This window comes from Rhodamnia argentea, chromosome 3 (genome assembly GCF_020921035.1).
Source record: "Rhodamnia argentea isolate NSW1041297 chromosome 3, ASM2092103v1, whole genome shotgun sequence".
Taxonomy (NCBI): Eukaryota; Viridiplantae; Streptophyta; class Magnoliopsida; order Myrtales; family Myrtaceae; genus Rhodamnia; species Rhodamnia argentea.
The window spans coordinates 5,636,093-5,661,287 of NC_063152.1; the positions used below are offsets into that span (position 1 = coordinate 5,636,093).

Below are 25,195 nucleotides of genomic sequence, written 5' to 3' on the forward strand. Positions count from 1 at the left end.
GACTGTATGGCTCTTCCACCTCGAGGTGCCGCTGATCCATTTTGCCCAAGAGCTTGACTCTTTCATCACTTATTCCCCTGGTTGTAACACTGGGCTGTGGGATATTGATCACGGATGGTGCCACGGTCTGAGTTGCTGGTAACACAATATTTCCAACGGGTTGAGTGGGCCTTTGGCCTCCAGGTAGGATAACATTCCTAGGAGGTGGAATGACACCATGAACACCAGGCAAAACAACATCTTCAAGGGGCAGCATGCCGTTATGGTCCCCATCGCCCAGAATGCTTGTTCGAGGATTGATGATTGCCGGGGGTAGAATCATGGGCGCTACCGTTGCAATTGGCTAATGTCTTTGGTTAGCTATGAAACCAGTCATCATCAGTCTCATCTGAGTCATTTAGTGGTTGACCATTTTCTTTTGCTCATCCTTTGCTCCATTTGAGCCAACAGTTCAGCTTGCTCGGCCATTTGTCCTGTTCTGGCTTGGGCAACAGCCGGCTCATGTGGGGTATCCGCAGTATGTTACCTAAAAAAGGTAATGGCATGATAAGTATAATGAATGAGAATAGCAAGCCAGTACATGACATCAATATAGACCCAAGACGAAGTTCCTATTATTTCGCCGAAGGACTGTCCCAGAAAAATTTCAGTTTCGTCCAATTTTAGCGAAAAATTCATAATAATTCATGGAGTTCTTCAAATGGCACCAAAATTTGAGGGGACATGTACGAGACAACGATGAACAACTTTCATGTTTCATTTTTCTTCGGGAAATGCACAGATCAAATGCAGTTTAATATTTTGTTCAGGAAATTTCCTTCAGAAAACAGATTTGTACATTGTTTGCTCTCGGTCCATTTGACCAGTCAAAATTGCGATTCAAGATCCAGAAATTTGCAGTCCACTATTTCAAACCCCATTATACAACTTTTCAATTTTAGTTTTTCGCAAAAGAGCCTTCCAATTAGTAGTAAATGACGGAATAAAATCAGTGCGGAAACTGCTCCTGCAATTCATGTTTATTTGGCCGCATGCTAAATTATGGAAGAAATGGAAAACAAGTCCGATTTATCCAAAAGCTTCTCACATGATAGAATGAGATCTCCCAAATGTTTTGCACGAATAGGCTGGTTTCCAATTTCAGACCGAAAAAATTAGAAAAATGGCACACCGCGGTAAAGTCAACAGAAAACAGAAAAGAAACTCATCAAATTGCAATTGGAATGAAAATGTCTAACCACAGTAGAGACCAACGAAATTTTAAATGCGACAAATAAACCCCTAGACAACGGAAACTAAACTAGACTCGATAAATCAAAACACTTGGTCTACTACTTCGAAGGAGCAATTCCACTCTTCAAACGTTTATATGCTTGAGTCGCTTTTGCAGTTTTTTCTTTCGTCTGCTCCAACTCTTGTTTAAGATCCTCCATTTGAGCCCAAAAAGTAGCTGTGGGCCGCACCTGAGGGATCTTCGGATGCAATGCATCGGGAACGAAATGCTTTTTGATGTACTGAGGCGGGGCATGGTACGCCTTCTCTTCACCCTCCAATGCCTTCCTAGGCATACTGAGCTTTATTGGCCGACAAGGGTTTCACATTGTCTAGCTGGTGATGGTGGCCTGCTCATGCTCTAGAATGGGGCTAGAAAAATCCAATATTATACGATGGGCACCAAGAGGTGGGGGTGGCTACTGAACTACTCCATACTATCGAGCCACTCATGTAGGGAAATATTCCGTTGCTTCGGTGAAACCGAATAAAGGAACCGGCCCAGTGAGTCCACATGCTATACGTGGCTACTTTAGTTTGGAACCAATTAGCACACCATCGAAATCCCTCAGGATCCGGCTCCTCTAGCAATCCTAGCCACCCAAAAAAAAAAAATGATAGTCTATCATGTCATTTTGCTTCTCTTTGAAAACCATGATCGGGGGACAAAAATTTCTGAGCTTTTGAACTATCACAAGATCTTGACACCCCTTTATATGAGAAAGGAACCATATTTGCTAAAGTTCAATGGGAGCTTGAAAAATACCACTTTTACTGTGCTTATACTTGGTGAGGGAAATAAAAATTTCCATCAACATTGAGTTGACAAAATTTTTCTTTTCACAATCTTGATGAACCAAGTAATCCATCTTAGGATTGACAGAATTTTTGCAATGAGGAAAAATCACTCATCCAAAGAAAGCCGGGAAGAAAAATTTATCCTTTTGCAAAGAGGAGGCTTGATTAAAACATTCTGTTCAAAATGGAAAAGGGCAATTCCCGTAATTAGCTTTTAAAACTTTTCAAGCTGTGGCGACTTCGATTCTAAAAAATTCAGCCAATAGGAATGGAGGATCTGCACCAACATATGGGCTGACAAGCTCCGAATCTAAGGACTTTCCGATGAGCATGCTATATTCCCCTAAAGTGAGGGTAAGCTCATGCTTACTAAATATGAAGGTAGAGGTTTGGGGCCCCAGAAGTGAGCGATTGCCTGAATGAGCCCAGAGCAGATCCATATCTCCAACAAATGCACCAAACGCCCCAATCTACGCTTACATAATCATGGGCTATACTGCCAAGCAAGGCTAAACGCACGCCTAGGTCTGACTTAGGCATCAAAATGGTCCGAATGTTCTTGCTCCAAATGAAGTAATCGAGCTAGACAAGACCAACCTGATTTGCCATAAACCGACAAAAATAATGTACGAGATAAGTAAATCACAAGAAAAAGGTTTAAGAAGCTTACTTTACCGACATTATGGCAATCACAACGACATGCTCACAAGGAGCGCAAGGTGATTTTTTTTAATTTTTTGAAAAATTTGAAATCTGAAGGACAAACCATACCAAATTACATTGGTCAATGTTCAATCCTTAAGAGTTCATTTAGGTCGAGGATCCAATCCATGCCATGAGATTATAGCCAAGATGGTGGATCCTCGATACCAAAGCTCGGGATCAAAGATGGAGTCACCCACTACTCGCTATTAAGGCCGGGGAAATTCCCAATCTTGATACCATCTTTAATTTTACTAAGAGTTTAGGTGGTGGAATGCCAAAAATCGAAAAATCATGCACGAGAGTTTAAGGCACTCAACATTCCAACTTTGCAAGAAATTAAGAATATCAACTTTGCAACACAAAAATTAGAAAACATTGCAATCAACATAACCCTGTAAAAACATATAACACCTAACAAAATTAGGGGTCAATCCAAATCACCAATTAGAAAAATTTTCCATGAAAAAAATTTAGGTCTAAGTCCACTAGGTTCCTTTTATTTTTTTCGAAAATTATAAGTCCAATTATGTCCTTCATTTTTTAAAAAAATTTAAAAAAAAACGTTCCTAGTGGATTCGCCAAGCTGTCGCGACTTAAAAAATCAATTTTTTAGGTTAATGAATTACTAAGTTAATTAAATTAACTAATCTAGCTCGAGTTCTCCCAAACTCTATCAATCCGCAACTTAGGTTCAAATGATTAACATGCAAAAGATTTTCAATTCGGAGTTGTCACTAATCATTCTAGGTAGGCTGATTAGAAACCTAAATAAAATAGCGGAAGAAAATTTTTTATTTTTGCGAACTAGAGGTTTTGAGTCTGGGGATTTGATTACGCTAATATTTCTATTAATACCCTTTCGGTACTATTCTTTCATGAAAAATCTTTTGTTAGGCAACATGGATCAATTTTAGACTAAAGTCCTATCATGCACATGTGATCATGCAGGTGCACAAACATTATTGAACAATCAATAAATGAAAGCATAAATAAATTGTGAGTGAGGGATAGAAATGTGCTTACCTTAAGCAAACGTAAGCACCTGCAATGTTAGCTAGAAAACCATTCAGACAATCCTAATAAGGTTTCTAATTAACATTGCATCAAACGAAATCTTTTTGGTTTTCTTGTTTAAATAATGTAAGCTTTCTATTTTTATTATTATTTTTTTTTTTTGGGGGTCAAATGTAAGCTATCTATATGAAATGAAATGCACGAGATACAGTTAAACGTTATGCCAAAATAACTATCCTGGGTATGATGCTCCATGAAAATAAATTCTAAGATACAATGACATGAAAAAAGTGCAATAAAGGTAAATGCTTGATAAGATAAATAGCAAATCAAAGATAAGAGTTTGATTGTTGATTGATTGGTCCTTAACAAAAAGCCGTCTCCGACTTTTTATAAACTCGTACAAGATAAAACTATCCTCTGTGATTTCCTCACATGCACCTTTTCTTGAAATTCTTGGATCCATCGCTAACTGCTCCCCTTATCATTTAGATGATTTAAAATGCAAACTTAATCGCTTCGCATAGCTGTCGACATGACATACCGACTTCATGGTGTTGCCGACGCTCCTTCGTAACCGAGCATTGATTTGCTAGTCTTGGCTACCAATACACAAATTTCAATAGGCCTTGTGAACTCCCGTAGACTCCATGATCATTTAAGAGCCAAGTCGATTTTCGGTGTCAACAAATATAATAGTCATCACTGAACCGAAAGTATTATTTCGGACGAGATGAGTAGGCTACGTACTCATTCTGCATTCTTTAAGTTGAGGTTGACCACCATGGCGGCAATGGACAAACACAAACTCTTTTTCTCTCTCCCTCTCTGGTGGGGTTGACCACCATGGAGGTAGGGGCCACTGGGTCTGGCTAAGAAAACATAGGCGTTAACAAGAAAGGAAGAAGCAATTTGTGTTGATCTGCATATTCTCACTTATGCCCATGTTGCCATTTGGGCCGACCGGCCTTAGGCGAGACTGATGGGCCTCCATGTGCATGATATACTCTCTATTCATGATCCAGAGATCCGAGATCGACCAACAAATCGGCCCAGCCCGCCATGGTGCCAAAGTTTCAAAACTCGTCCGCATGAAGCTAGATGCCCGCCATGCTCGTACGGACAACTTTAGCCTCTGTGAGTATGTTACCTCACCATGCACGCCATGTTCCAGAATTCCTTGATTTGCGTTTGTCACGCAAGCGCGCTTTGACATGGACCATGTGCTGCGCTGGAAAAAGTCTACAGCTTAAAATTGAAGATCTTGATATAGTCTTCTTCCGGCATTGTTCTCATCTACTTCAATCTCTGTCAACGGCTTTATATCTTTTTCACCACAGAGGACGACTCATACTTCTCATCTTTGACAACGGAGCTGAAGCAGCCAGCAAACCCCATGTCTGCACAGCCTCCTCTTCGTCGCCTTCCTTCTGTCCTTCTCTGTCTTCACATCCTAACGTTCGGCCTCTCCGGCGCTGAACACTGTTACGACATTGGCAACTTCACGGCCTCCGGCAATTACGCCAAGAACCATGAGCTTGTCCTCTCTTCTCTGGCTAGCAACATGATTTCGAACCATGGGTTCTACTCCGGAAAGGTAGGGAATGGCTCGGATGTTGTTTACGTGCTCGGTTTCTGCAGAGGCGACTCTTCGAACACACTCGCTTCAAGTGCATAAGCTCTGCTGCTGAAGATTTGATGATCAAGTGTCCGAACCAGAAAGCTGCGTCCACCTGGGGGACAGGAGAACCTCTGTGCATCATCCGTTATTCTGATCGTTCGATGTACGGCGTGAAGCAGACATTTCCAACATTAAGGCTTTTGAATACCGGCCACATCCAGATGGATCAGGATCAATTTGATCTGATATGGAGGAACTTGACCAAGGGGCTGGCAGCGAGGGCTTCGATGGGGACATCACAGCTCAAGTTCGCAGCAGGGAGCACGGTTTTGCCGAACCTCCAGACAATGTTCGCACTGTTGCAGTGCAGCCCTGATTTGTCTTAGGATGATTGCCAGAGTTGCTTGTTGGAATGCATAAATGATTATCAAGGATGTTGCCATGGACATCAAGGTGGTGTTGTTCAGAAGCCTAGCTGCATTTTCCGATGGGATTTGTACCCGTTTTTCGAGTCCAATCTGGGAAATCCTCCGTCATCTCCGCCACCACCAACTGCAGTCACCGAGGCCAACCATCCTGCTCCACCTGCAAATGTCCAAGTCACCTATGGTTGGTTCAATTTTAAGTGTTACTGCTGATTTTAAATTCATGAATCACAATTCTTATTCGAAGTTTGTGCCTGCTATGTGGGATAAAGTCTTCTCTGATACACATGAAATTGTCAGTCCATGTATCAATGGGGATTAGTAGAGCCGAATGATTCGATTAAAAGCATTGCTTGATGTTGGCAAGTAATATCTCGAAGTCATTATGGATTGTAGATGCTGTCGAAGGTTCGGCAGTTCTCTTCATGATGGCTATTGTCTTTACCTGTTGGTTCATTAGAAGACGAAGAACTAGTCCATGGAAGGTCTTATCTGGTTAGTGGATTGAAGTTTTGTGTTCTGCATTTTCACTGTTATTGAATGACTTCTTATCAAGCTAAGCATAAGGATTTATCGGCATGTCAAGAACAAGAAAGTCTGAACTTTTTTTCTGATGGGATTCTGGAGATCTCATGTTGATTGCTCTGCATTTTCTTCAGCAAAAGAGGAGGTTGAAATCGCTGAAAACTTAAAGTTCAAAATAAGCGAGATCATGGATGCCATCAATTTCTTTTCAGAAGCAAATAAGCTTGGAGAAGGGGGATTCGGAAAAGTGTATCGGGTAGGTGGAAAATTTTCTAGATGTTCATTTGGGAATTACATACACTACATGGAGATAAACATTGTTTCTTGCAAATGAAAATTTGACTGTAGGGCAAGCTTGAAAATGGAAAATATATTGCTGTGAAGAGGCTTGAGAGGTGTTCTAATCAAGGTCAGCAACATTTCAAGAATGAGGTCACTCTGTTGGTCAGACTCCAGCACAATAATCTGATTAAGCTCCATGGGTATTGCTTGGAAGAAGGGGAAAGAATTCTTATACTCGAGTTCGCACCCAATGCTAGCCTTGATGGATTCATTTCTGGTACGAACTTGGACATTCAAATTTGTTGCTTCAATTTCATCAATGCTATGTGCATTGATTGGACAGTTTTTGCATCAAACCATTTGGCAGTTCTTTGCTTTACATGCAGAACAACTACGAACCTAAATGATCTATATTTTGCAGATTCAATCAAACGTGTGTTTTTAAGTTGGGAGAGGCGTTTCAGTATAATAAGAGGAATTGCTCGAGGACTTCTTTACCTGCACGAGGATTCCCGCCTTCGGATTATACACCGTGATCTAAAGCCTAGCAATGCTTTGCTAGATGATAACATGAATCCTAAGATATCCGATTTTGGCACAGCAAGGCTATTCGTTTTGGATCAAAGTATAGAAAAAACTGCACATATCGAAGGAACTTCGTAAGTTTTAAATAAACTTATCTAAAGCTTCTTGGTTTGTTTCAACCTTTCTAAGGAAGTATACAATGAAAACAAGCGCCAATTTCAGTTTCCCGGTAGATGATTCGTGGATCTATGTGTTTCACGTGTTGCAGTGGCTACATGGCTCCTGAATATGTAAAGCATGGAGAGATCTCTGTGAAGACCGATGTGTATAGCTTTGGCGTAGTGGTATTGGAGATCATCAGTGGCAAGAAGAGTTCATACTTCAGCCGTTCGGGGAATTCAGAGCACCTACTGGGCTACGTGAGTATAAAGTTGTGGAGATCATCTGTAATACTTCTCCCTGCGCATGTGAAATTACAAAACCCATTTGCTTGCTTTCGCGATTGTGCACTGCAGGCATGGAAAAATTGGAGAAAGGGAACGCCTTTTCGCCTTGTAGATCCGATGTTAAACGGCAGTGCGACAAGCGAATTGTTAAGATGCATTCATATTGCGTTGTTATGTGTCCAAGAGAATGTAGCGAGACGGCCTACCATGGGTTCGGTGGTTTTAATGCTCGGGAGCCAGAGCACGACCCTCCCAATGCCGACACGGCCTGCATATTTGACAGATGCCAGTGTTAGAGGAATGTGGACTTCATCAGGCAATGGCTCACCACCGCCATCAACAAACGAAGCTCAGGATGGATCCACATCCTACATGATATCATTATCGATTGATCGAAGCTGAATTCCGAAGCAAGACGGTGCGAGCTGCTGTTCAGATGAATTTATGCTTTTGAAAGGTCTAAACTCAACGTGAGTTTCATTATAAATCTAACCGGAGAATATGCGGTGGAAAGGTGTAACATAGAAAAAGAACCCTTGTTTATTCTGACATCATTGACCCGTTGTCGAAAGATTCATGGAACGCCTTCCAAGGGACATGACCTTGTTAATACATTAATTAAAAAGGATCAGGCTGACCTTGCTCTGATACTAAATTGGATATCACACCCCAATCCCCAAATAGGCAGCATTCGTTTGAAATTGTCCCTCGGGTTATAAAGGATAGCGTCTCAAGTTCGCTATCGACCCGCGATACTTTATTGGGCAAGCGAAAATGCTTATTACTCCCAGACAACAAATAAGATAGGGATAGAAAAGGAAGAAACATTTCAATTCAAAAACAACATTTTCGTTTACAAACATGTCATAACTCAATCAGGGTAATATATTAATCATCCTCATGCTTCGAGGTGGGATAAGGACAAACTTTGTATCTACTCCAAATAAGGTCTACGTCACCCTCGCTTTAATAGTTCCGCAAGAACTACTAGTTCCATCAACACGGACCTGAAAAGTTTATCAATGACGGGGTGAGATATAAATCTCAATGAGTTAATGTCTAAGCTCCGCTAAGGCGTTGATTCATCCAGAACATCCTATTGAACAATCACGGACCATGGAATACATGTATGTCAACCACAAGCAACTTACTTGACAGGAGGTCATGGATAATGCAACGTGGACGTAGTGTATGATCATGCCAATTCAACTCAATAGTCAAATTCTCAAATACTCATAATGCAGCTCAACATCGGTTAGACCTTGGACACCACACAAGTCCAGCTATTAAAGATGATTTTGCGTGATCAAGGCAAATAGATCCGTACAACACAATGCCGGAATCTATTAGTACAATCCATGCAACACAATGCTATGGTCGTCATCTCGTAACCCAAGCATCGTCCCATAACCTCTTGGCGACAGCAACTACAAGTGGTAACACAATACCTCAAGTAGGCATTCCATTATGGAGCATCGGTCCGTCACAAGTTGCGACCAACATCCAACGACTCATGACACAACATAGGAAGTTGGACAACCGACGAGTCGGGAGGTTCATGCCGTAGGCATGCTACGAACAAGACAGGTAACGCATCATCATTTCATCATATGACCAATTAACTCATCCAGCAACCATCTCATTTTTAGCTTTGGATTTAGCCAGATGCTCACGCAATAATGCTCAAAGACTTGGCTCTTGCCATTTTCATGCTAAAAATGCATCTTGAGGCATTCAAGGCCATATGAATGCATAATGCCAATTAAAAAGTCCAGCTAAGCAGATAGAGTCGATCACCCTCAAACGTTCACTCAATCGACCTTCGGTTGGTCGAGACACATAACTACATAGATGAGGTTATCAAACAATTCGCAAGATAAGTCAACTTAATAGCAAACATAGACACTTTGAGGACCAACTTCATTCTCATAAGGGTATCTAAGAATCTAGCATTTCAATAACAAATCATTGCAATCAACTAATCTTCCCAAGAAAGGCTATTTAACCTAACCAAGTCTAGCCTAATCGGGCCTTAATCGATCTACTTAAACATCTAGGAAATTCAATTCCACTAATTCCAAATGCAATGAACAACTTAGCCATGGACTAGAAGTCAACTCACGGTCAACTACTCGAGACGAGTGCGACGGCGGTCCTTGAAAATCCTCGGGCATGAACATCGGACGCGGCTCGGACACTTGGCTCTCGGGCTAAATTTCTTGGACAAATGGCACAAATTCTTGGCTTGTGGTCTGGGCTCAAAGGCACAATTCCTCGACCAACTTGGCCCACAGACTAAGCTCATGGGCCCAGGCTCTCGACCCACTTTACGGGACATGGCCCGGGTCGGATTAGGCCACGGCCCGGCTCGTAGGCTCACGGAACAGGCCCGAACAGGGCACACAGGCCGGAAGCAGGGCACGGTGGGGCAATTCTAGTACTGTGGTGGCTCTTCAAGCTACGGGCAACGGATGGTTCTGGGGTCGAGGGTAGAGGTGTGAGGTGGTAGGAGGGAGGCTATGGTGGTCAGAGTAGCGATGGCAAAGGCGGGGGATCCCAGTTTTTCCAAAACTGGGCAGATTGAGCAGTTCAGACGGCGACGTGTACAGTTTCAAATTCCGAAACTGATTTGGGGGTTTTCTTTAGCTGGTAATGTCGTAGAGAGGTAGAGGAAGGTGTGTACAAAGTTTGGGGTGGTTTCGGGTCCGTTTGCTATGCGAACGAATCTTGTTTCTCCAAGTCGGACTTTGAAAAGTGCACTATACAGCAGCGGGGTAGGGGATGGTTTTGGCTGTTCAAAGTTCCAACGGCATTGAGACTTCGTGGGGTGGTCGGTGAAGGTCCGAGGGGTGTCGAGGAGTGTGTGGTGGCTACTGGTGGCAGAGGAAGGCGACGGAAGGCGTTGTTCCAAAGCAGAACGTTAACGGCACCAAAAACAGGGGAAACAGGGCAGATTGGGTTTGCCTACTGTTTCAGCTTCTTCGGCGGCTCTATGGCGATTTCCAACAATTAGAGGTGGTGCCCGAAACTCAAAGGAGGGCTGAGGTGGTCAGAGTGAGTGGTGGTAGCAGGCCATAGTAATGAGCAACAGCCTTGTTTCCCTTAAATAGAACCGAAGAAGAAGAACTGACCAAGTATCCCCGACCAGCTTCTGTTCAGCACGAATTCATGAACATATAAGGGTTTCTTCAACAAACAACCTTCAAATTTGAGTTGCCCTTGATCTTACAATCACGTAGGAAAAAATAGAGCTCGATTTGGCCTCCGGATGAGCTCAAACGAGCGATTTCTTCTCGGGTGTGGGCTGAAAACTAAGAGAGATGGAGTGCGGCGAGAGAGAGAGATAATAGAGGGAGAGAGAGAGGCGGTTGGGAGAGGATATGGGAGAGAGAGGGGCCGGCCAAAGAGGGGGTAGGTGGCCTTGACTTTTAGGGGCATAAGTGATGAGGTGGGTCCTCCCTTCATAAATACTTTGATGGAGACCCTAGGGGCATTTTCGTCATTTTTAAAATTGTCGAGGGCATTTTGGTCATTTGTCAAGCCAAGGGTAGTTTAGGCAATTGGCATTTCTACAAAGGGTATTCTCGTCCAAACTCAATCTAGTTTTGTTAGGACAAAGCTTAGGCTCAACAATTTCAATCCTAAAACGAACCGATCAATCAATCAAATCCTAAACTAATTCGATCGACGATTCAGGAAATTCTCAATTCCCATTGCCTAAATTCTCGAGATTCAATCTCAAGCACCAAACTAGAATTCGTAGACGATCCATAACTAAATTCTTTTATCAAAAGAAGGTCGAATTTCCAGGGCGTCACAATAGACAAGGGAGCATGCGCCACATGAAGAATTTTTTTTTATTTTTATTTCCAGTTTTTATATGAATGCATGAACCTATTCTAAATGATGGAATGTCATGAATTAAATGCAAGACTAAGCGAACATGTGAGCTAATATGACATGGTAAGAATGATGGGGTGGCAAGGATGATATGGCATTGATATCGTGGCAAAGATGACATGGCATGGATGAAGTGGCAACTATGATTTTGTTTTTAAAAAATTCGGATGAATTATTTCCTAAAATAGTACTATGCCAAGATAATTTTTATCTTGCATATTTTAGAGTTTAAATGGACCTAAACTCTACTAAATTAAAGATAAGTTATTTTAAACATGAGATTCTATTAAAACATGCAATTTCTATCTTAAAATGTAATCTAACCTAAACATTTTACAAAAAATTAGATATGCAATTATCTTCATGATGCAATTTTCAAATATGGAAAGTGAATGAATGCAAGTCTTTTATAATGTTTGAGATTACATCATGCGACGAATATATTTTGAAAATATGACAATCAAACAATTCAAGTCAAACTAGGAAAGTGAATATGCCAATCAATGTCAATTACGTAAGTGAATATATCAAGTTTTGAAATATTTCATGAGTATTTGAATCAATCTTTAATTCGTAATCCTACGATTAACAGTAATCCTTGGGTAACCGAGTATTCCATCAATAATCCTAAAGATTCACTATCTCGATTGTATGGAAAGTTGCAAATTATGAAAAAATATTTCTTAATCAACTTGTATTTTGAAAGAATATCTACTTTGATGCAAGATGAGCAAAATATTTCAAGATAGGCAAGTGAATATTCAAAATCCGAGATAGGCAAGTAAGTATTTCAATTAATAAAAATAAAAAATTTTACCTTTTCTAAAGATTATCTTTCCAAATTTGGACCGATATCAAATCGGCTTGATCTTAGACCAGATTGCACGTCAAGCTTCATGGATGGGTCAATGGCTCAAAATGGCTCGGGATGGACGTGGACGAAGACCGGTGGTCTTGGCTCGGGCGGGGGCCGAATGTGAAGGTTACCACTCTTGGATCGTGGCTGCTCGAATCAGTACTAGCTTTGGTAATAAGGATTCAACGAAGCAACCTCCAATAAAGGGCGACGCAAGCTAGACCGGAGTCCGGAATATGATTGATCAAAACCAAATAAACCACCACGGTGACCAAATAACGTAGAAAACCGGATGTGCGTGGGAAGCCCCGGACGAAGGTCGCCGTGGCCGTTCCTTCTTAGTGCGGGACTGACTTTGTCTTTGCTGTAGTCGCAGATGACCAGCAGCCTTGAGAATTATTCGCCGATGAGGGTTCTTACTCGAAAGCCTGCAAGGACAAAAGGGACCAAGAAACAGTTGTCGCCAGGTGTGAGATCCGCATGGTTATTTCCCAAGTAAGACAAAACCACCGTTTCGAGATCCGCTCCTCTATCCTCTCGATGAATCGCCTCTGGATGAGTGAAGATGTCCGAGTCTTGGGTTACTTCTTTTCACCGCCGAACTTGGACTTTCGCTGGCCCAAGTGAGTGGAACTTGTTCATGTAGCCAATTGGAGTAGCTTCTTTGGTTGAAGGTTCTGTTTGGGTGCTCCAATGGTGAAGATTCTCTCTCTATTGCTCTTTGTCATATATCAAGAATTGTGAAAGTCCCCAAAGTGCCGTGTATGACGATTGTCGGCGCCCTCCGCTCCAGAGCATGGATGAAGACCAAAGGGGGAGAGAGAGAGAGACACGTCTCTGATTTTTGGGTGCCGTGTATGTGTATTGAATTGGCCTCCTCCACAACCCTAAACATAAGCTTGTATCTATAGTCTAAGAAGTTGCAAGCTTGGGGCCCAAGCTTTCTTAATTTTACCAAATAAACCCAATATTAAAGCATGATTGAAATTATATCTTCACGGGTCTAAATTGAATGAAATTGGGTCAAATAAGCTCCAAATTAAATGGAATTTTCGACTAAGCTTTATCAATTGGGCTTAATTTAGGCTTTATTTGAATAATTGAACAATTAGATAAAGCTCTTTTCAAATTTAATCAAGCAAAACAGACTGAATTAAATCCAAGAATGAGTCCAAACCCTTCAAATAAATTTGGCACACCCCCCCAAAATCATGATTGGTCGAATTTTGCATGCTATACTTCGTTCGATCGCTTGTAAATTTGAGTTCAATTTCGCACCGCCGATCCAAACCGCAAAGTGCATGATTGAAAGAAAATAAATATGCGATGCATGAAAATTAATTTTGGTGAGAACTAAGACTAATTCTCATTTTTTTATGCAAAACAAATGATTTTAGGGAAATCAAAATTTAGGTGTCAACATGTCCCGGCATTAATGATGTAACAATCCTACATATTGTTGTCAAAAGAATAGATTTTTAAGCCGATAAGAAACATATTGACTATCCTAAAGATCATCCTCGGAAGGAGTTTATTGGTATAATGTACTTTTTTTCACTTTTCCCACTCGAAAGGTAGCCATTCAAGAAGGCAACTTTTCGCAGGGCCCTCTCTCAAATGCATCCTATCATGGACGTTAACTTACATCTCTCACTAGGATATAATGGGCTTGATAATCCTTTATCAAGAATATAAGGCAATTAACATCGTCTACTTTAGAATCAATTCATTCTTGGAAATACGTCTTGTGACCAGTGAGTACACCTACACTTGGAAGCTCAGATTATGTACTTGTTAGAACTGTTACAACCCTAAAGAGTAAAGCAACTCTCACAATACCCTAGATATATTTTGTTATATCGGTCCAAGTATACATATCTCTTAAAGACTATACTTGACTTTTCTTAACTCACCATGTATTTACAATTATATCCGCACTCACACTAGGCGGATATAATTGGTCAACCAGTAAATACATGTGGTAGATGTAAAATACCAATAGTCTTTCTTCGCACTCATGTCTCTTTCCATTTCAAAACAACCGCTTTCCTAGACACATCCCATAAAGCTATATTAATTTCATGACAATTGATAACATGCTAAAGTAACAACATAGATCTATTACTTTGAGAACATTATCAGAATAACATAGGGTACCAAGATGAGGTAATCAATTCATAAATTACCTCAAGGACTCACACGATGAGTAAACAAGGATAATTACACCCATCTCCCTTATCGGTTGAATAAAGCACATGCAGTATGAATTACATGCTATAGTGTATTTCTCTTTCCATAAGAGCGTATGTCATTTATCAAACATATATACTATATGGAACTTTGCCTAAACATAGTCATATGCTTCTCACGTACATATATTTAGCCCGAGTGCTATATCAACTCACTCTCTATAGCGCCCAATCAAGCACTACTTCCAACAAGCATAGATGAATGTGGGACTATCATGTTTCATCTTATAAATCACAAACCTCATTTTGATATCAACTCACTCTCTATAGCGCCCGATCAAGCACTACTCCCAGCAAGCATAGATGAATGTGGGACTATCATGTTCGGTCTTATAAATCATAAACCTCATTTTGATTCTAATCAAGGTGACCTAAAATACATTATGTTCCAAAATTGCTCTCTCAGCGTCCTTCATACATATTGTTTCATCCCAACTCGCTTACTACAATGCTTGAGGCGATTGCTTATACAAGTGAGCCAATATTGCCTGTGTGACATACCTTTCAACAATATATGTATTTGTGCTAGTCTCATAACAAATTGTACTACATAATGCAACATCAATTCATTTAAGAACAATTACAATACATATAAATACTATTATGATCCTCAACAAATTATAAATCATATTCTACGCAAACTTAGAGACATCATGTGAGTCAAGAACACCCTTAGTAAATGAATTAGCAACCATCTTGTTTGTAGAATATATTGTAGGACCACTTCCATCTAAGCTATTACATCTCCGATGAAGTTATTCTTTTTGTCAATATGCCTCATCCTACTATGATACTTAGGATCTTTCACATATGTAATGTCCGCTTGACTATCACAATAAATTATCACTAGTCTTCGAATAAAAGTGACTATGGCTAAGTCTTCAAAGAAATGTTTTAGCCATACTGCTTCTTGCATTGCAATAAAGCATGCAATAAATTCAGCATCTATTGTAGATAGAGTTGTGCATATCTGTTTCTTGCTACTACAAGAAATTGCACCTTCTTTAAGTAAGAGCATATATCCGGATGTCAACCTGCGCTCATCCAAGTCTCCTCCCCAATTAGCATCGGAGTAACCAATTAAGCGTAAATCATCCCCTTGACAACAAAATCAATAGTCCATTGTGACTTTCAAGTATCTTAGGATCCTCTTCACTACTTTCAAATGTTCTTGACTAAGATTTGAGTAGTAAAGACTCACTAACCCCATGGCATGACATATGTCGGGTCGAGTACACATCATAGCACACATCAAACTCTCGATAGCCCTAGAGTATGGAATAATTTCCACTTCTTTCTTTTCTTTTGGAGTCTTAGGACACATTTTAGAGCTCGGGCATTCTCCTAGTATGATAGGGGCATCAATGGGATTACAATTCAGCATATTGAAACATTCAAGATTATTTTTAATCTAAGACTCTTGAGATAAATCAAGAAGGTTCCATGAATGATCTCTTTTTATCCTAACTCCCAATATGTGAGCAGCTTCTCCCATATACTTCATTTGGGGGACAACCATTCTCTTATCATTCCAAGCTAACAGAATATCATCCACATAAAGCGATAAAATCACAAATTTATCCTCGGACCATTTGACATAAACACAATCGTCTTCGTCGATCATTCTAAACAAAATAAAAGTTATGGCTTGATGAACACAAAGGTACCGCTATCTAGATGATTTCTTAAGGCCATCTATCGAACGATGATGTTTGCAACTTTTTGCTCTTGACCTTTAGCTATATGACCTATCGGTTACTTTATATAAATTTCCCCATCTAGTTATCGATTGAGAAATGTCCGTTTTTACATCCATTTGATGTAATTCTAAGTCGAAATTTGTGATTAAAGCTAGGATAAGGCATATGGAGGCAAACTTTACAACTAGTGAAATGGTTTTCTCATAGTCTATACCCTCTTGTTGAGTATAGCCTTTTGCCACAAGTCAAGCATTATACTTTTCAAGGGATCCATCCACCCTATACTTGATCTTGAAATTCGTTAATTTTCAATAGCCTTATGTTCGAGTGGTAGATCAACTAAGTCTCGGACATGGTTTGCTCTCACAGACTTTATTTCATCTTGCAAAGCATTTTTCCATTCTTCCTTATCCAGAGATGAGAGAGCCTATTTAAGTGTCTTAGGCTCCGCATCGTCTTGTGTAGAAATCATAAAGGCTTCCTCTTCAATATCAAAATTACGATGGGGAATGCTTGTATGATTACGCTTATGTAACTGAACTCCTTGTGGATTCAGTTCAACACATGTTGCTAGACTCCCACTAGGTTCAACATGTTGAGGTAAATCATTATTTTCCTCTTTCCTCAACAACGTTAGTAGGTGTGTCATCAAGATCTCCCATCTCATATGTTCAGAAATCCTTACTAATCTCACCTCTATTAGGAAAATTATTTTCCAAGAACGTGATATCTCGTGACTCCATTCTAGTCACATTTCTATCAGCTTATTCACCTATGAACACATACCTTTTGGAGTGTTCAAAGTATCTAAACAAAAAAAAATTCTTCCTTCTAGGACCTAACTTTCCATATTTATTGAAAGAATTGTGAACATATCTTGTGCACCCCTAATGTTATAGATTGCCTAAATCTAGTTTCCTACTAGTCCATATTGTATAAGGAGTGGAAGTGACTGACTTAGTTGGCACATGGTAAGTATATAAATAGCAGTTAGTAACGCATCTGCCCAATATGAGATCACCTGTGCAATCATAGACCCAATCATTTCCACTATGATTCTATTTCTTCTCCCAGCAACCCTATTTTGTTGCGGGGAATAAGGAATAGTCAATTGTCTTTTAATTCCCTTTTCATCACAAAGAGACTTGAATAGCTTAGATAGATACTCATGTCCGCGATTAGTCCTTAATGTTTTTATTCCTTTATTTAATTGATTCTCTACAAAATTCCTATATCATCTAAAGCAACCCAATGCGTTTGACTTTTAGGAGATAAAACAAAAAAGATAACCAAAGTGCATGAAGCCATTTACGAAAGTGATGAAATATGAGGCTACATGCCTCACCCTCATGTTTAATGGACCATAAATGTTAGAATGTGCTCATTGCAATGGAAATTTAGCATTGGTTTCTTTCCCAAATGGTTTTCTAATTATTTTTCCTGCTAGATAATGTTCAAATGTGGGTAGATTCATATTAGCGAGTGACCTTGAAAGGCCTTCTCTAGCTAATCTTTTCATTCTATCTAACCCAATGCGACCCAATTTAGCATGCCAAATATTTGCATAAATAACTACATCATTGGAAGATGTAATTAAAGAAACATAATTGTCGACACTAACACTGTGGACATTATCGTCAATGTCTAAAATTATAAAACCATTCAGTACATAACTAGAACCACAAGTGCAACATGTGAATGAAATGGGTTATACTATTCCAAGCTTGGTATTCAAACTCAAGACAAAGTCGTCATATATTTGCTTCTGAATAATTGAATCATATTATTCGGATGGAGTAATTTGTTACCTTCTTCGACTTAGTGAATTCATGAGCAAAGTGAGCCATCTTGCCACAATTGTAACGGATCATTTTGGCCTTGTCCTTCTTCCCCCTTTCGCTTCTTGCCACGGAGGATTTTTGTTCTTTTTTTTTTTTTTTTTTATGTCTGATCGGTCTCCTTTCCTTTATTGTTGAACTTGTAGCTTGTCACGCCCCGAACCCAAGAGGCACGCAAACATCCCACCAGGCCGTTTGACTTTCTTTAGTCTCCCAAGATCCCTCAGCCACCAAATTCGAGCTTAGTGTAAAAGAAATGCACATGCGGAAGCGAATGCAAAACTTCTTTCATTATAAACAGAGATAACTTAGGACGAAGGATGGTACCTCTCTTAGTATTCACCAAATTGGCTGCGGTCAAAGCAGACAATACAAAATTATCAATTTCTTAAGGCTAGAAACGGTTACATCCGAATAGAGCTTAATATCTAAGTTCTCCCAATGATGGCTTCCGATGTCACTCCATGGCAATTACATGATCCATCACTTGAGACCTGAAAATGTTAATCATCCCTTCTGGCCACGCATATGTACAGTTCTCCAGGATCCAAATGCCAACTAAAACAAAACATGCGGAAGCGTAAACAAATCCCCGTACGTAAACCAACAATAGTACGATAACTTGGGATGACAAAAATAACTTATATACATACACACATGTTCTATACAACTTTCCAAACCTAAGGCTTCAGAGGCCATTGTATAAGCCTGGAACCACTACAACAAAAAGATTACGTGGTCGAAGCCTACTATACTTCCAAAAGAAAACACTCGACAAAGTGAAGAGGCCAACTACCCTAGGTCTTGTCCTCGCTATTAGCTACTAACTCATCCTCATCCATTTCGGGTGGGCGTTTCGCATCCGAAGGTTTTACAACTTCCCCATCTGCGATCGGCACCATGACCTCGGGGTCGGACTCCAAACCCGCAGGTCCAGCATTGGGGTGTACCACTACACCATTTGGAGGTGCAGCACTAGTGGAGTCTCATTCCCCAACACCATCGTAGGGAATATCGAATCCACTCAATGGACCCACCGACATGTCCCCGTGGCGGTACGTCCACGCCATGTATGTGTGGGGTTTCCAATGGAGCTCTCCCGTGTCCACACGGATAGTTGTCGCATGCCTATAGTAAACTTTGTCCTCCCCCACTGGATAATCCGTTACCAACGTATTCATATCCCGGGGAATCTCGAACCTACGAAGTGGATCATTCATGTTGAGGCGGAAGGTCCGAAAAGAGAGCCAACGACGGGGTGAGAATAAATCTCGATAGAAAAGTCCCTTATCCTAGGTTAGGCGCTAGTGCCTCCGAATACGTCCTAGGTGAGCAATTCTCAACAATTCCTCCTTCAATCAATAATTCAACAAATAAATTCCAGAATACTATATTCTTTCTCCAAAAATTACCACACCTTTATAAAAATTCCACGTTACTCCCATATCGGCGTTCCACGCCTCAGACTATAATAAAAATATTCCACGTTACTCCGGAACCCACGTTCGACGCCTTAGGTTATCATATAAAATTCCACGTTGATCCAAAGCCCGCGTTTAACGTTTTAGGCCATATTATAAATATTCCACGTGGATCTAGAGCCCGCGTTTAACGCATCGGTCTATAATATAAATATTCCACGTGGATCCAAAGCTCGTATTTAACGCATCTGGCTATCGGATAAATATTTCACACGGATCCAAAGGCCGCGTTTAATGCATCAGGCTATTATATACATGGACAGACCCGCGTAATAACGCCTCAGGCCATTATATAGTCCGGACCCGCATAATAACGCCTCGGGTCAATATAATTACTCTCAATGCCCGCATAATAATGCCTCAGGCCATATAGTATTCCAGACCCGCGTAATAACGTCTTAGGTCGGTCTAACTCGCGTTTAACGCCTCAGGTTAGTATCCCGCGTTTAACGCCTTAGGATGAATACAAAACCCCGCGTAATAATGCCTTAGGGTATCACATAGCCTCTTATACACATTGACCCCGCATAATAATGCCTCAGGTCACTATAACCCGTGTAATAACGCCTCGGGTTATTATCCTACATTTAACGCCTTAGGATAAAATAATACACGTAACCCCGCGTTTAACGCCTCGGGGTAGAATAATAATAACTGAGCCCGCGTCAAAACGCCTCGGGCAAAATATGGTCTTATAAATACGAACCCCGCATCATAGCGCCTCGGGGTAAGATTCCGCACTTCCGCTCGATTTATTGCTCATCAAGATCATATATAATAACAACAATTCCTCGATCGCTTGTTAGATACCACCCGATCACACAAAACTGATCAATCAATCTTCACCACACGATCTCGCTAAACTTCCCGATTAGTAAATCAAGACCACACGATCTTTTCAATTTTCCTTAATTTCCCAATCGAGACCACTCGATTAAATTGTACTGTATAAACACTCGATCGGAACCACGTGATTCACTCACATTGAATGAATAATAAATCGGGACCACCCGATTAAATCACACTCAAACCGTCGGCCAATCGGGCCGCACGATTAATTTTTGTCACCACAAAAATTAATCTACGCCACACGATATTAATTATGCTAACGTAGCAATTAATAATCACCATCCGATCGAAATTTCACTAACATACATTTAATACGTACCATAAAAATAAACTATAGTAACGTTGCAATTAATCTGAGCCGTACGATTAAAATATCCCCACGTGCAATAAATCTCCACCACTCGATCAATCCTCATAAGCAAGATTTAATCTAAGCCATTGGATTAAAGCATGAAAGGCAAGATCAAATCCTAGCCATCCATTCACAATCATGCAAAATCACTATTCATGCAAGAGCACATTTTTTCTCTCTCTCTCCCTCTTCACATTTGGCCAAGGCAAGCTCTAGCACAAATCCAACCAAATTTTCACCAAATCTTCTCAACCTAATGTCCATTAGCAACCTAGATACCTAATCTAAGGTTAGGAACCAACTTACCACAAATCTAGCAAATTTTTCGGTGAGAAAGTCGAGAGAGATTTTGATTCCAACCGGTGGCTCTGGTGACTCCCCTTGATCGGCTTCAACCCAAGCTACTTCGGCGGTTCAAGGTGGTTCACGGTGGAGAATTGAGCTCCGGCGGTTCAAGGCGACATCGGGGAGGCTTGTAAAATGTTTGGCAATGGAGGATGGGGGAGAGGAAATTTCAGCCAAGGGAGAGAAAATAGGGTAGAGAGAGAAAGTTGTATTCAATTTATGAGGAAGAGGCAACAAAATTTATTAGAAAAAGATTAGGATATTTTTGGGGTCTTCAAAGTCAAGAAGGGCAAAAAGGTAATTTTCCCCCTTCAAAGACTAGTCAAATTCGGCCAAGGGGGTGATTTGACCGAAATGCCCTTGAGCCAAAGTGAAAAATTGGATATTCTCCAAGGGTAAATGGGTCTTTTCCCATTTCCAATCCAAATTTTATTTTTTTCCCGAACCCTTTGGGCGAACCTCGAAGAAATCATACACTGGATGAGGAAACATCCAAAATTTAATTATTGAAACCCCTGAAGGTCCGATGTCAAATTCGGAAGCTCGATTCACAATCAATTTCGATTAATTGAAATTTCAGCGTATCTCAAACTAACGGGCAGCTTTTAGGAGTTACGCGTATCGACCCGTGATTAATATCACGTTTAAGAATTTATTGAGTCATGGCGACTTTGGTTGTCATTCAATTGCGAGGGTCAATCAATAGTCCCAATGGACACAATCGTTAGAAAATAATTTAGGGACGTTCGGAATATTCCCTCGACAATTTTCATGGCCAAAGAGTCGGTCCAGGATCAAGTTCTTAGGTCCACGTACTTGATTTTTCCTAGGCAGCTATTCCCATTTGGTTAGTCTGCTCAAGAGGGATCAATTCCGAGTGACATTCGACTGAAATATATCAATGAGACATTTCATTCATTCAAAGCTTCAAAAGTGAGTTGGAATACGGGATGTCACATAGCTCTTCTTGCGCTTAAAAATGAACCTTTGTGCTAACTAATTTCGGCAACATAAGCATGGGTAGAGGATCTAACAGCCTCTAGACGCTTATTCTCTCACTCGAAATGACGTGTTGTATCATTGAAAGTTGTGATATTCTTATTATGCACCATGTTGATCTTCATATGCTCCCAACTTTCATGAAGAGACCTAAAAACAGCTTGAACTTGCTATTCATCAATTAGGGTATGGCCTGCTGTCTTGAGCTCTTGTATCATATTTGACATCTTTTGAAGATACTGCCTTATCATTTGATTTGCCACTTTTAGAATATGTCGAACCCGATGGTGAGCATTTTCAATTTAGTAGCAGATTTACCTCCAAACTTATCTTTCAAGGTAACCCACATTTCTTGAGCACTCTTAAGTCCTTCAAACTCTCACATGAGATTATCTTGGACACAACTCAGCAATGTGATGCAAGCAGTGCTATTATTCTTCTTCCAACCTTGATGAGCTTCTTGATCTCTTCCGTTGAGCAAAATTTCCTTGCTCAGATTAAACCATGGTGTGGTTGATATTTTCCAAAACCTCTTACTTTTCAAGGATGTAATGAACCTTTTGATGCTAAATATCATAATTGTCATCGTTTAGTTTTTTACCCTTGTTAAGGCCAGCCACAACGGTCCTATATGCCGAAAGCATAGTCAATGACAATTGTATATTAAAAAATAAACGCAAAAATTAATGTTAGCACATTTTCACATTGATATGCATAATTAATTTTACAGAGAAAAGAAGAATAAATAAATGATAATGTGATAAAAGACACTGAAACAAAAGTTCACTACATTCTAAATCAACTTATGTGTTGCGATTATCTTTCCATCATGGATTTAGTTCAATTTGCGCAAAATTTAAGTTTTAGGTGAAAATTCCATCGAATTCTACCAATGTATGAACTCCCACTAAGAAAATAATAATCTACACGTATGATCCAATGGTCATGTACTATCAAATTTATAAAGACATAGCATGATGCAAATTCATATTCAAGTAATTCAAGCATCAAATATAATCAAAAGCAGAATTCAAGATAAAAATGATTCGTGCCATTATTCGAGTTTGCTTTGAGCTGAAATTACAAGCGCATTAAATCTTATATATGTTGCCTATGAACCATGCAATGCATTATTTGTATGTGGATACTTACATGTAAACTAGGTTTTGTATTTCCAAAAACCATGGGCAAATACGGGGTAAAAATGCAATAATAACCCAAAAACTAAATGTATTTAGGGTTTTACATGTATTTTTATATCCTTAAAAGCTCCAAACATGTAAAACAAATATACCACAACTCAGATCATTCAAATACGAACATGTAGGTACTAAGAACGCCCCGATTAGAGCTCGAATGCACCTCCACGGCCTCCTTGAAGTCTCGGTGCATGCATTGCACGTGCCGATGATCAACCAATTTGACCAACCGGTTTGACCGATCTAATTGTGTTCGCTAATGGTCAACAGTTAACCATTGACCCGTTAACCCTGGTTAGGTCAACGGTTAATGGGGTCAAGCGCGAGTAGGGTCCCTGGTGGATGATGTTAGGCCCACCTCAGCCACTACAACGATTCACCCCGTTGCACCGATATTACACATAAGGCCTACATACGATCGCTGTGACTACTCGTGAGGGCATGTGCAGGCTCATTTGGCAGCCGTTTGAGGCATGCGATCACTCGATTTTCTCATATCATCGAGACAAGTCTGATGGTATGATCAATATTGACTTTCACCAAATTGAATTTTGTGTGCACACATTATATACCCATAGTCTTAGTGGGTCGTTGCCGTCCAGGCACGTGTAGCACATGCAGCGGCATCCGATATCTACAGTAGACGTGCGATCACTCTTTTTTTTTTTGTCTTGATGAGACGAGTCCGTTCATGTATTCAATACCAACTTTCATTGGGCATACACTCTACGAAGTACGCCGAACAAGACGGTCTTCAACACCGAGAGTCGCCTTTTGTACTCGGTTCGTATTTAATGATTCGTTCAACAATATCAGCACATCAAACCACTAGGCTTACTCAATGGAAAAAAACCGAGATTCTAACCAAGGTTCTAATACCAATGTTGGAATTTAACAATGAAGAATTTGAATAACCTCTTCGATGTTCAATTGCGGAATTTCCCAAGGATGTCGTCGAATCACAAGCAGTTCCTCGGTGAATCTATAACCCACGCTGATCCAAATATGATCACAAAGGAAAATATCCACGTTCCAATACATAAGTACCAATCGATTCTCAAAGTAACTACAATGCCTTTTCTTGTATTCGTGTGTGTGTGTGTGTGAGAGAGAGAGAGAGAGAGAGAGAATGAATGAATGAATGAACTTATGCTTCTGTCATTATAATCTCTAACTTTAATTAGCCCCCGGTAATTATCTATGTTAATTATAGATAAAAAGGCAACCATTCGAAAGGCACCTCTTCGTGGGCCCTCTCTCAATCGTACCACGTTAACTTACGAAAATATATCAAGATAAGTTTCTAGCATGCTTGTTTGGTAGGATTAAATGTTATATTTGTTCAATCGGACCAATTATACGTTTGCCAAGTCTTGAACTTTTTAATCATACTAATTTTTTTGGTTGGATTAACTGTGCTAATTGAGTCTTAACCTTTTTCACATTTTACCAGTTGAGTCCATTCGGCCAATTTGACTAGAATTCACCGACATGGATGTCGGCCGTCCTGCGTGACACGGCCAATGCCGACAATGAGAATTTTTTAATGATGTTTTAATAATTTCGTGAAATTTTTTATTATTATGTTCCTTTTTTTCCTTCTCTTTTCCTTTTTTACTTTCTCTTTACTTTTGTCGGCGTGGTTCGTTAGGCTCTCGACATCAACTAGGCAATGAGGCCACCCTTGGCTGAATCTAGGCAAGGCGACTAGGCCGCAACCCTCGCCTTTGCAGCCCTCACCAGCGACAGGAGAGGCCCGATCAACCCTTGCCAACCACTAAAGGAAAATAAAATTTGAAAAATATTAAAAAGTA

At 40.3% G+C, this 25,195-nt stretch overlaps 1 protein-coding gene across 1 annotated transcript in view; it reads left to right on the plus strand.

Moving 5' to 3' along the window:
* The window catches only part of LOC115731290 (cysteine-rich receptor-like protein kinase 44), a 101,955-nt gene extending 93,803 nt beyond the window's left edge, over window positions 1–8,152 (plus strand). Inside the window, exons 3-7 of the mRNA XM_048276955.1 lie at window positions 6,495–6,616; window positions 6,709–6,919; window positions 7,064–7,301; window positions 7,436–7,586; window positions 7,683–8,152. Coding sequence (XP_048132912.1) covers window positions 6,495–6,616; window positions 6,709–6,919; window positions 7,064–7,301; window positions 7,436–7,586; window positions 7,683–8,015 — 1,055 coding nt within the window. The 3' untranslated portion in view covers window positions 8,016–8,152. The remainder of the gene's footprint in view (window positions 1–6,494; window positions 6,617–6,708; window positions 6,920–7,063; window positions 7,302–7,435; window positions 7,587–7,682) is intronic.
* The last annotated feature ends 17,043 nt before the right edge of the window (window positions 8,153–25,195 follow it).